Below are 12,917 nucleotides of genomic sequence, written 5' to 3' on the forward strand. Positions count from 1 at the left end.
CCTCCAATTAAGACTTCTATGTTCCTAGTTCTACATCTTCTCTTCCATGCAATCTTCTCCTATAACTGGCATAATGAACACTCCTTTTGTTATGCAGACATCTGAGCACATCCTATCCCAACACTCCAGTACTCTTCCCATGACACTCAGTTAAAGAATCTGATCTCAGCTGGGTGTGGTGCCACACGCCTTTAATCCTAGCACTTGGGAGGCAGAAGCAGATGGATCTGAGTTCCAGGACAGGCAGGGACAGTCTCTTCATATGGGACATCAATCATGAAAGGAGTCAATGGCCATTCTACATCAGTGAAATGTCACAAGAACAGATTTAACACAATGATCAAAGTTAGAACTGTCATGACTGAAGTGGGTCAGTGGTAAGTGCCCCAACTACAGAGAATCTCAAATATAACATACCAGTGACACTCCTGCCCCAAACCACAGCCTAACCCCAAGACATAAAGGACACTGATAAAGTACCTGTCCACAGTCTGTACTGGGCCAAGGTCTGTGGCGGAACTATTTTGGAACCAGACAGAAGTGGTTTATTCTGAATTTGATAAATGCCATAGAACCAACTATACACTTAAAATGATTCATATTACAGTATATAAATTTATCTTCAATTAAAAAAATGTAAGACAAATTTAAGACCGAGGAACTGCCAGAAATGGGGTGAAGAGACAAATAACAGAATGTGGAATCCCCAAAGGCAAAAGGGGCAAGGAGAGGAACTTCAAGAGAAGTAGAGGGCAGTATGTCTCAATATTTTTGTTTTTAAAGAGAAAATGGGTTTCATCCTGCTATCCGTATAGGCTGGTCTCAATCTCCTAGGCTCAAGAGATCTTCCCACCTTAGCCCCTGACTACAGGTATGTGTTGCCATGCAGACTTCAGGGTTTTTTTCTTTTTTAATTTTTTAATTTTTTTTAGTTTTTTGAGAGTTTCTCTGTGTAGCCCTGGCTGTCCTGGAACTAACTCTGTAGACCAGGCTGGCCTCAAACTCAGAGATCTGCCTCCTGAGTGCTGAGATTGAAGGTATACACCACCACTGCCCAGTCCTCTTTCTTTTAAAAATTATTTTCTTAAAAGAGAAAGGATTTTTTGTTGTGGTTATGTTTATAAGATGTTTATCTTTGGCACTGAATGTCATATAGAAGGTATACAATTTTGCTGGTTTTTATAAGTCTGAAATTTCACAATGAAAAGTTTAAACAAATGTCAAAAAATTCAAGACAGATTTTACACTATAAACTGGAACACTGAATTATAATGAAAAGTTGAGGACTGGTATGTGCAATAATGCAGAATAACTAATTTTACAAATTGGAACAGTATGTGGCAATGAGAGATGGTTGACAGTTTTACATGACCCTGGGCTATCCAGGAACCTTTTTAGCATCATATGGGAGTAGTATGCACAGGACTTACCCATGGAACTGTTGCCTCTGCAAATGGTGCTTATTTCTGTGCACTTGTTCACATTTCATGTTTTCACCATGGAGCAAACATTAGTTTTATATAATCAGAACAAGAATCAGGTTAAGACCTGAGATTCAGCAACCCCTGCAAATCATGCACACAGGCATATGCTGCCCTTGGCCATACCTTTCTTGCAGCAGCAGAGACAGCAGAGACAATTCATTTTCAGGGACCCGGCCTGCCCTGCCTGGTGATCACTTGGAGTTGGTCAAGAAGGCCTGAGGCGGTACAATGTGATGACAGACTAGGTGTATAATACTGTCTTGGATTCATCCCAAGCCAGGACCATAGGTCCTTACACCCACCTTGTAAGGAAGGTGTCAGTTGGTACCGATACTCAGTAGAGGATAACAGGCTGAGACAGCAGCCCAAGCTTGACTGGAAGGTTATACAGAAACAGGACAAGTGCTTTTTTTTTTCTCACCACCAGGTGTTTTCCCCACTCTCTGACAAAGCTTCACTCTGCCCATATGGATCTCAAAGTCAGGTGGAGGGACAGAGCAAGCCAGGATAGCCACTGTCCAATGGCATGTTAGGATCAACTGGCCTGTGTGCTGAAATTCCATAGTGGACAGACATCAAGAGTGTCAGCTTTGAGTCTAGAATGGAAATACGCTAAATAAATGGATGCATAAAACAGGCCTGAGGGCTTCTCTTTCTAGGAGACTTGTGTAGACTTAAAAGTGTCCTGAGGCAAAATTCTGCAGCCTGAGGTTCACAGGTGTTCACACCTATGTCTCAGGTCAAGAAAACAGACTAATTCAGTCAGCAGGCACTGAGCTTCACCTGCACCTCCTGTGGATTGAACACTCACCAACACTCCAGCATGGATATAAGAGGTCCAAGATTCCCAGGGGAGGCAGAGACCTCAAGGCTTGTGAGGCTCTTGGAATAAGACCCCAATGGCAGCAAATGAGCTGCCCACAGCATGCTATTTAGAGCTGGCCAGATGATGCTCACTTACACCCTTCTATTGTAGCACACAGTAGTAAACATCGTCCTGTTGTGGCCCATAACACACACATATTCACAACCAAAAGCCTTTGAAAGGTCATTCAGCAGGTAATGTATTAAAAAATGGTTTTTGCTAGGCATGATGTTGCATGTCTTCAATCCTGGCACTCAGGAGGCAGAGGCAGGTGGATCTCTGTAGGTTTGAGGCTAACCAGTGTTGGTCTCAAATCTACCTCCTCAACAAGAAAAGGTTTTAAGAACATGGATGACCCAGATTGGACAAGCCCAGCTCCAGTGCAGGTGTTACACACACAGAAACCAAACCCATACCACTCTTATCTTCTGCATTTTTATCCAGTGCTTGCAGAAACCATGAGAGTGGGTGCTCATCTGTACAGAGAGAAACCAAGACTTAGGGAGAATGTCAAAGCTCATACTTTGGCAGTAAATAGCCAAGCAGGGGTTGAAATACACACTGGGGTTAGACAAGTGCTGCCACTAAATTCCATCACCCTTTTGAAGGATTCCAGGTGTTCTTTATTCCAGTGAGCTGGTACCTGTCCCCAGAGGGATTCTGGCATGCCACCTCTGCAGTACTGATCATTATTCCATTTATTGTCCATGGAAGAGTAAAGGACTCAGGGCTTCTGTGTCATGTGTATTAAGAGTGAAAGACAGGGAGAGATCCAGGGTCCCTCTCTCTTTTTCCCTCCCTCCTCCCCCCATCTCTCTTTTGTCCAAGCTATAACTTTGAGGGAGAATGTAAGGAGATGAAGGTCCTGGCTTTGGAAAGCATGCTGCTCAGTGGCTTCTTCAGGGTTTCATTGTGCTGCCTAGGCTGGTCTTGAACTGGACTCAAGCCACACTCCTGCCCTAACTTCCTAAGTGTTGGGTCTACAGTCACATACTACTGTACCTGGCTCTTTAGGGTCTCATGTACCACAGGCTAACCTTGAGCTCCATAAACAGCCAAGAATGACCTTGAATTGACCCTCTTGCCTCTACTTCTGAACCTGCTTGGATTACAGGTGTGCACCTCCATAGTTGGCTTCATATAGTCAAGAATCAGCCCCACAAGTGATGAAGCCACAGTGAAAAATGAAGACCAGGACACTGCCTATGGCTGGGTTGCTCAGACACTGTGGGCCTGAGAACTCAGTGGACGCCCCTCACAGGAAGGCTGGCTCCTTGGCTTTACCTTCTCTTGCTGGCTCTTCAGTAAAGGTGCCCTTGGTCAAGACAGGCTTGAATGACATATTTAAGGATCATGAGAGGCTGGTTTTTTGTTTGTTTGTTTGTTTTGTTTTGTTTTGTTTTTTTGATACAGTATTTCTCTGTGTAGCCTTGGCTGTCTGTAGACCAGGCTGGCCTCAAACTCAGAGATCCGCCTGCCTCTGCCTCCCGAATGCTGGGATTCAAGGTGTGCATTACCATACCCGGCTGAGAGGCTGTTTTACACATTCCAGGTTTCCTTGGCATTCTTCTGTGGGAGAGTCCACCCATAACAGAGTAGAGGTGGTTAGCCAGTGGTTGATCTGTAGGAGCACCTGCTGGCCTCGGATACCACATCCCACAAACTGGGCAGCAACAGCGTCCACCACCTCAAGTTCCATCCCTGCAACTCTGAACCACCTGTGTCCCTTGGCTAGTTCAATCTTTGAAGCTGGTGCACTTCGGTTTGAAAGAAAAGAAACAGAAAACTTATTAGTCTGGTGTGGACAGTCCAAGCCCATCCTCCTGGAGTGGGGGTTGTCTGTGATGCCAGTCTTGCATGGGTTTTCTTTTTCTTTCTTTGTTTCTTTCTTTCTTTCTCTCTCTCTCTCTCTTTCTCTCTTTTTCTTTCTCTCTCTTTCTTCTTTCTTTCTTTCTTGCTTGCTTGCTTTTTTTTCTTTCAAGACAGGGTTTCTCTGTAGCTTTGGAGCCTGTCCTGGACTAGCTCTGTAGACCAGGCTGATCTTGAACTCACAGAGATCCACCTGCCTCTGCCTCCCGAGTGCTGGGATTACGGGTGTGCACCACCACTGCCTGGCCCGGGTTTTCTTTAATAAGCATCTGGTAGTTTGTCTCATTTGGAAGGTTTTACATCAGGATATGAAGTGGCCGAACCACGATGAGCAAAGACTGCCTATTCTTTAACACTTGTAAGGTCCAAGTGTTACAAAGATGAAATGGCATTAAGGAGAGGCCTAGCACACATTTCTACTTTGGGGTACCCTGTATACATGTCACCAAGCCCATGTAAATATGCAGATATGACATCAGAGATGGACAAGAACATGGGATCACTCAGCCCAACTGGCCATGTCTTCTTCACTCCTACTCTAGACAGTTCCCATTCTGAAAGATGGGATACAAAGGCTCCCTTACCACTGAGAAAAATCCTTTTACTACATCTGAAGAAACCAGAAGAGCTCAGAGGCAGACTCACTTGCTGAGACACACACCTTGGTCACTGTGCTCTCAGAAAAGTGTTCCTGGTCTCAGAGAAAATGAAATAGGACACACATAGGCCACTCTGAGGTATCCTGAGTCCCTTCTGCTCTACTCTGAGCATTGGGACTTGTAATAATATAGAGGCAAACTCAAATGAGATCTGGGATGTAAGCTGGGAGCATGCCTGTTTAGAGACTAAAGCATGAGCTTTGGTTTCAGGACTCAACCTCCTGTAGCGTCACTACTACATTCCTTAGAAACTCTATAGGGAAAGCAATGAGCCACTTACAAAATGCCCTTGAAGGCTATTTCTTGAGTTCTAGTCTTGAGAGTGGAAGTGTATGTGTGTGTGAGAGAGAGAGAGAGAGAGAGAGAGAGAACGAACAGAAATCATGGCTGCAGTGTTGCTGCCCGATGCCCAGTGAGTCCACCCTGAGTATCTGAGCAAGGCTAGACCCTTCTAACCTACTGAACCTGAATAGGCCACACATCTTTCATATATACCTAGAGAACTATAAATGAAATTTAAAAGGCACCTGGAGAACAAATGCTATGAACTTGATCTAAAAAAAGCCTATACATGTAAATATATAAAATTATGTGTAAGATTACACACAAACATACACAACCCCATCCACCAGGATCTCCACCTAAGTAGCACAGTAGAGTCAAAGCCAACAGAGGTGGGAAGGTGGCTGGGTCCTCAGTTAAACACTCCAAGGTTGTGTATCTGTCATTATTTGATGCCATCAGCAAGAACCCCCACAGGAGCACTCTAGAACTGTGGGTAGGGACTCTAGCCACTTTGTTGGCTTAGCTTTGTTCTTTGCTGGGCAGGCTCTGGCCTAGACTCTAGAGATCAACCTCCTGGATCCATACATAACATTCTGACTGCAGAAAGACCATCAGTAAGAAAACCAAACTCCCTCACCCTACAGCCTGACACCATCTTCCCTTCTGCACAGGCCCTGAGGAGAAACTGGAGCAGAGACAGAGGTTTGGAAAGGTTTATTGCATTGTTTCCATGTGGAAGCACTGACAGAGCTGAGGAGAGGCAGCGTGTCCCCCTGACTTCTGGAAAATCACAGGGCCACATTAACTTCCTTCCTACCCAGGACTAGAGTGAAAAACCTTATCCCCACCCCCACCCCAAGCAAAAGCTAAAAAGGGAGTTTTGTGGTGACTGCTTTAAAACCCACTGGTGTGGAGGACTTCAAGGTGCTCAAGGTCTAAATGGGATGCAGTGTTCAAGAGTGGTCTTCTCTCAGCATCTCTTGTATCCCCTGGTCCTTTCCCAGCTCGGGACCAGCTCTTTCCTGTGAGACTCTGCACAGAGAGTACCTCCTGATGGGAAAGCTAGTCTGTGTGGTGGGCTGAGGAGCAGGTGAGTGGGCGGCTACCTGGCAACTCTAAGAACGTTGCCAAACATCTACAAACCACCTCCCAGGCTAAACATAGGTAAGATACAGGACTGTGCACATTTGGAGGGCTTTAAACTCCAGAAAATATATGCTCATGACAGACTTAAAAATGAGATGATCCTGATAGCTGGCTTGTCTGTTTCCCTCAGAATGAACATAGCTTGATTGACATTTTGCTGAGAAAGGGCAGAAACTGGGGTAGGAAGTAGTTGTAACACAGGGAAATGTAGTTTGCCTGAAATTGTGATTTTCCTCTTGTGATTGGATAAGGCATTTTTGAACTGGCAAACATCTCTCTTTCATGGTCTTCCAAAAAGCCAGAGGGACATAATTGCTGATTCAGAATACAAAGACCCCCTTACCTCTCCCACCTCACCCAAATCATTTTGTACACCCATGCCCATCAAGTACAAGGCTGGCAATTACTTTTGAAAATGAGGCAAACTGTGTTCACTTGGGCAGGAAGCCACTGAACCAAGAGCCCTTCTCAGGGCTCCAGCCCCAATCTTGCCATGCTTAGGCCTCAAGGGGTAAGCATTATCTTCAACGAGGTTCTGAGTCTTGTGGGTACCAGTGCGGCCTTGTGGGCAGGAGGAGGTCAGGGCCCTTGGCTTTCCTACTGGGCCAGTTCATCCACGCACAGCATCAGGGAGCATTCAATTAGTAGAAGGGGCAGGGCCTGGGCAGCACCCTCGACATTAGTCATGCTGACAGACAGCAGAGAGGAAACAGAGGCCAGAGAAGTGATTTTAAAAGGAAAAAGAGCAGCTTCACTCATCAAAAAATTGAAAACATGATTTTTTTTAAAAAATAAAACATGGGGACTTTTTTTCTCTGCAATGCTCAGCCATTTTTCTGGAGACATAAAAAAGTTTTAATAGTCATTTTGTTTTGCTTTTGGCCTAAACATTCATGAGAGCGGATGGGACGGTGCCATGATGTGGTCTGAGTGGCAATGCTGGTCAGGGGTCCTTCAGACCACATACTGGTACGGGTCTGCCTTCCCTTGGTCTGGTGTGGCAAAGGGGCTGGCCCAGCCTAGAGAGAAAGGGTGGCCAAAAACAGCTTTCATGTTCATCCACTTTGTTTTTTTAGCCCATCTTCTCTCTTCCTTTTTCAATTGTTCTATTCCCTGAAAACAAGAACAATCATACTTTCAGTCAAGCACTCCACTGCTGTGGTTTTGGGAGGGATGTCCACATGCCTCCGATGACCAGAGTGAACACTTCTTTTTCAAAGCAGCAAAGCTACCTACATGATGCAGTTTTCTTCTCTCTCTCTAAGAAGCATCACACATTTACAAGCCTCCAAAGAAAAAGGGGCAATGAGCTCTCAGCAGGTACCTGGGCCACCGCTGCCAACAAGACTGATACTGTCTAGTCAAAGGGTTTCCATGCCAGACCTGAGTCTTTGCTGGGTCAGGAGGCACTCCGAGGCACCTGTGTACGCAATGGTTTTGGTGCAGGAGCTCGAAATTCTGACAACCAATGGTGGCTGTTGGTGTGGGAAAGATGTGAGAGCTGAAGCTACAATGACCACTTTGCAGAAGGAAAAAAAAGGCAGCAGACCAAGGGACTGCTCTGGTGCTATCTCACCAGCCCAGAGGGTCAAGAAGCAGCCACTGGGCAGTTGGGGAGACACAAAGGGTGAGGCTGCGAGAGGCAGCTGATGAGGGGAAGAATCACCACAAGAGGAAGAAGGAATTAGTGAAGGTTAGGAGGAAAGCGGCTTGCAGACTCAGTCACAGTGAGGAGGCTCCTCCCAGAGCTCCCTCAGGGAGGAGCCTGGAGGCCAAGGCAGTTCCCATAGCGTATGCCACTTTCCCTGTAAGTCTCAGGGGAAAAAACAAAACAAAACAAAACAAAACAACAGAGAGTAGGAAGAGTTTCCTTTCCCTCCTTCAAATAGAGCTGCTGAGATGCTGGAGCAGCAGAGAGCAGGGGCTGTCTATCTGCTGTGAGTCTCTGTCAAGAAGGGATGGGGACAGCCCATGTCTTCACAGCCTAGGGATCTGGGAGGACACCAGTTAAAGAGCATGATGCTCTCCTTATGAGGCACAGGCCTTTTTCTTTTCAACACAATTCTCTTTAGGGACAGTCTTGATAAGGAAGAACAGCTAGGACCAGACTGTCAGTTTACCTTTTGCTCCCAGAACATACTCTGGGGGACCTGGAAAGAGTCTCCAAATGGGCAGAGCCTAACAGTCATCACATTTGGGTTCCCTATAGGTCTTATGTGGAGTGGCTGGTCCCATTTACCAAATATGGTTGAATATATGCCAAGGCTACTATGTTTACCACACCTTTTGCAATGACATGAATTCTTACCAATGAAACACAGTGGTCCAAAGCATCGGGAACAAGCTAGAAACACAATGGCACTTTGGCAGTGGACAGCACTGTCCCCTTTCTGCTTCTAGGCCCACAGAGCAGGAGCACCTGAAGCCATTGAAGAAGCTGTCCTCCATCTAATACTGGTTACAGAAAAGCATGGGGCCCCTACCCACAGCTAAAAGCTTTTATCTGGGGAGGTAGGTGGGTAGCACTCATAAAACCAGGAACAAGTAAGAGGTTGAACCCAGGTCCCCATGATTCTTCTGCACATTCACACCAAAGTGCTGCCCACACCTTCTTCCAGAACCCAAAGCACAAAAATGAAGAAATGTTTCATCACAGCCACTTTAAAGCTTCCAAATATCTTTGGAAGGCCAGGAGTTTGGCTGTATGTAGGACGAGGTGAGTGAGAGGATAAGAGGATGGGATGGGCAAGGACCAGAATATGCTGCCCTGGGAGGCTCAAAGCATATCTGTCTCCTGTACCTAATCATGAGATCAGCTCTAGAAGCTGATGTCTAGAGCTTTGTTGGGAAGGGCAAGACCCTGGCAAAATGCCCGATAGGAATAAATAAAGAAGGAACTGTGCTGAAGGTAAGCTTCTGGCTAAGGCTGTAGACTGGGCCATACCCACGTGACCCTGAACCCTGAGCCCTCAGGTCTGACACCTGACCTGGGTCCCCAAAGCCTAGCTTAGAGGAGGTAGGCACCCTGCTTACCGTCTCATCTGTGCAGATGGAGTGCACTTGGGTTCCAAACATCACTGATGTGAAAATGAGGAAGAGCAGTGCCTCAAAGCACAGCAGGATGAGCAGGATGACTGTGGTGGGTGGCGAGAAAGAGCTGCACTCTGCAAAGAAAGCGGCATGGGGAGTTGTGATGCTTCCTGGCTCCTTGCTCCACCCACCAAGCTCTCACCCTGCCTCCAGGTCCTATCCTTTTCATCTCTTACTCCTCACGCATAAAAATAAAATAAAAAACTACTGTACCTCAGCTCAATACCCTCAGACCACACAGTGGCCACCTTGGAAGAAGACTATTAGGCCTCATGACTCCTCAGGAGACCTCGCCTCTCCCTAGAGAGCACAGAGAAAGGATGCATGTTCAGAAGCCCCAAGTCCTGCCCTGGCCTGTTCTTTCCTGGACAGGTATTCCTGCGCCCCACTCCCAGCCACCCTATGCTTCCTTTGGGTTCCAGGTAAGAGACTAGGGTAGGCCCAGGAGTGCCTGATAGTTTGGAGACTTAAAAGCAGACTACTTGCCAAGGAATGGCCTGATCAGTGTATGGAAATGGCCCTTCCTGCCACGGACATCCAGTGTATGGAAATGGCCCTTCCTGCCAGGGACATCTATGGAACTCAGATGGTCAATCTTGATGGAACTTTTACTGTTCTGCTCCTGGTTGGGGTGGCCCCAGGCACTCAGTCACCCTTTCACTGTAAAGCAGTCATGTATGACTACAAGTGTGTTTTCTGAGCAGTGGATTCCTCTGAACAAAGTCTAACTCAAACACACAGTGCTCTAAGGTGCTGAGGGAGATAGTATTCAAATAGGGAAGAGAATAGGCCATACATGTGATATGTTCGGCCCAGAAACAGCACTAGTGATGTGGTGCGGGCCTCTTGGTTTGGCTAGTGCAGGTTAGGCCTGCTTCCTCTGCTGGAGAGGCTGCAGGGATCTTGACTATCTAGGTAGGTGGAATGTGGGAATGAACAGGAAAAGACACTGTGTATGTGTTGAGGAGGTTGATATGGAATGCCTCATATGAAATGCTTTCCTTTTCTCTGGCTTCCCTGGAACTTACACCTTCACATGAATTCTCTTTCTTATTTTATTTTTATGTGTATGGAGTTCTGCCTGAATGTGTATCTGTCTACCACTGTGTGCCTGATGCCTCTGTCATATCCACTGAAACTGGTAAATTCTTTTCTTGATGCCTAGATGGGCAGTACTTGGCAACCCATTAGACAGAGGAGCTCGCTGTGGGTAATCACAAGTAAGGTAACTACCTGCCTGGCCCTGAAGGGTTCTAGGAAGAAGTAGGGCTCTCAAGTCTGACCATCATGGGTAAGGGACAAGAGCCGGACCATGAGCTCTAACTACAATGGCCCTAACACTGCACACAAGCCTGCCTTTCCCACCCCTTCCATGTGGAATTGGAAATGCCCCCCCCACCCTTCCCTTACCTGACACCTACCTCTCCCACTACACCTGCTTCAGACTCCAGGCAGCAAGTTTTCTCTCACTGCCATACAATCAATTTTGGAATGCTGCCCAGCTATAGGTCTCTGGGTATAAAGCTTAGGCATCCTGAGATTTACTTTCCCTTCAGTACAGGTAAATGGATAAGAAGTGATACTAGAACATCTGTATAGCTTACTTCATCTGTGTGGTGTGGTGTATGGTGTGTGTGTGTGTGTGTGTGTGTGTACCCCAGTGTGCACACACATACAAGATAGAGGTCACATTCTCAGCTGCACTGTTACTAAGGGCAGAGCCAGGGAGGCTCATCACTACCTTCCCTTCTTGTTCCAGGTTTTGAGAATTCCAATTAGGATTTGAAATGGCAGGATTCAGGCCCAAGGAATGTAGACCCCCCTCCCCTTTGAATGTTAATTCAGAGCACCCATCCGAGGGCACAGTTCCTTGAGCTCTCTTATATAAAATCTATTATGGGCTCAACAGCTTAATCAGAGCCAAGCAGGGATGACATTAACTATCATCCATGGGCAATTTCCAGGTTTCTACTTTGGGCACTGCCTCCCCAGCCCTGCCCTAGGAATGGGTGTCTGGAGTCCACTCCACTAGGAATCTGGCTGGGAACCCTGAACACAGGAGGCAGCAGAAAGGTTTGACACCAAGGTTTGAACTGCAGGCCCTCTTTTCAGGTGAGAAGTCTCGGTACTATGCTCATACCTCAGCTTTTGTCATATATAAATGAAGAGCACTCTCCTATCCTGGGGCTTGTAGAGTCTAAACAAAGCAATGCTCAAAATACCCCCTGCATGTTACCTGGTTCCTAGTGGGCTCTAACCATCCTGTCAGCACTGCTACAAAGTAAAGACAGCTGCCCACAATTAACCTGACACAGGAAGGAGGTTTGTGATGATAAAATGACCTTGTTGGATACCCTATATCAAGGTTGCCAAGGCCACAGCAGAACTGACTTGAATTGCCAGGGCTAGCAGAATACATGTACTTTCAGAATGCTCACCAAGTGAACAGGAACTGATTGGACTCATTCAGTTCTGTAGATGGTATCCTGCTTGTCTCCCCCCCTCCCCCCCAGCTTCCCCAAACTGTGGTGGATACAGAGAGGGCAAAAGAGTGAAGAAGTAGAAGAGGGCACTTACCAATGGCAGAATTGGAAAGCAGAATTGAAAATTGTTTGGGACACCTGCCTTGCAGATTCCAAGTGTGAAAGATCTAGCTTAGCATGTGGCTGCTTATTACTTTTTGCTCTTCCACCTCCCCGTTTCTCCCTCAGTATTAGGGCAGTCTTCTAGCTACACTCCCTTTCTCAGCATCTGCACATTTAAATGGAATACTTGTGAAGCAGGGAGACATTGTCTACAATCTTAATCTAAAGTATTGTCAAGACAGGCAATCTGAAAATAACAACAACTACTACTACTACTACTACTACTACTACTACTACAACACACACACACACACACACACACACACACACAGACAGACAAATAAAGTTAAAAACCATCTATGCTCTAGGCAAAAAGTTAAAAATAGATCTAAGGGAGACTGGGGTAAAATGACCTTGATCACAGAGCTGGGATGCTGCTTAGAAGAAGAGAGCTTGCCTGGTGTAGCCCTGGGTTCCACCTCCAGCAGTGAAGAGTAAAACAAATGCCTTGCAGACCCATGCCCTCCTGTAGTCTCCTGGGACATGCTCAGTCTGGTACCTGCCCAACGTACTATGTTGCCTGTCTAACCTGAAAGGGCTGCTTTTTGTCTTTTATGATCTCCTCAGTCTGTAGGCTTTCAGAAGATCTAATAAAATAAGGCTGGGCCTGGAACTGCCAAGGGGATAGAGGTCCCCACCCCCACTTAGGTCCTATGTCCTCTGTACCACAGAAAAAGAAATCCTGGCAATACTTACTTGTCCAGTCTTCTTCAAAACAATGCAGGAAGTGGAATCCCACCATGATGAGGGCGTGCAAGGAAATGAGAGCTATGTACATCTGAAACAGGAAAGCAGTGCTGAGCCATTATAGGGAGAAGTCCTAACTATGCAGTCTCCTTGAGCAGGCTACTCAGAACATGTGCTATAAGAACAC

At 46.4% G+C, this 12,917-nt stretch overlaps 1 protein-coding gene across 3 annotated transcripts in view; it reads right to left on the reverse strand.

The window, feature by feature from the left end:
* The window catches only part of Zdhhc3 (zinc finger DHHC-type palmitoyltransferase 3), a 49,993-nt gene that overhangs the window by 1,769 nt on the left and 35,307 nt on the right, over nucleotides 1-12,917 (reverse strand). For 2 of the 3 annotated variants that reach the window (XM_036191991.1, XM_036191992.1), the window contains exons 5-6: nucleotides 12,740-12,821; nucleotides 9,342-9,472 (exon numbers count right to left, since the gene is read on the reverse strand). In XM_036191991.1, coding sequence (XP_036047884.1) covers nucleotides 9,342-9,472; nucleotides 12,740-12,821 — 213 coding nt within the window. Of the gene's footprint in view, nucleotides 1-7,068; nucleotides 7,422-9,341; nucleotides 9,473-12,739; nucleotides 12,822-12,917 lie in introns of those variants that run through there. The other variant, XM_036191993.1, reaches the window with a different exon arrangement.

This window comes from Onychomys torridus, chromosome 7, assembly GCF_903995425.1.
Source record: "Onychomys torridus chromosome 7, mOncTor1.1, whole genome shotgun sequence".
Classification (NCBI taxonomy): domain Eukaryota; kingdom Metazoa; phylum Chordata; class Mammalia; order Rodentia; family Cricetidae; genus Onychomys; species Onychomys torridus.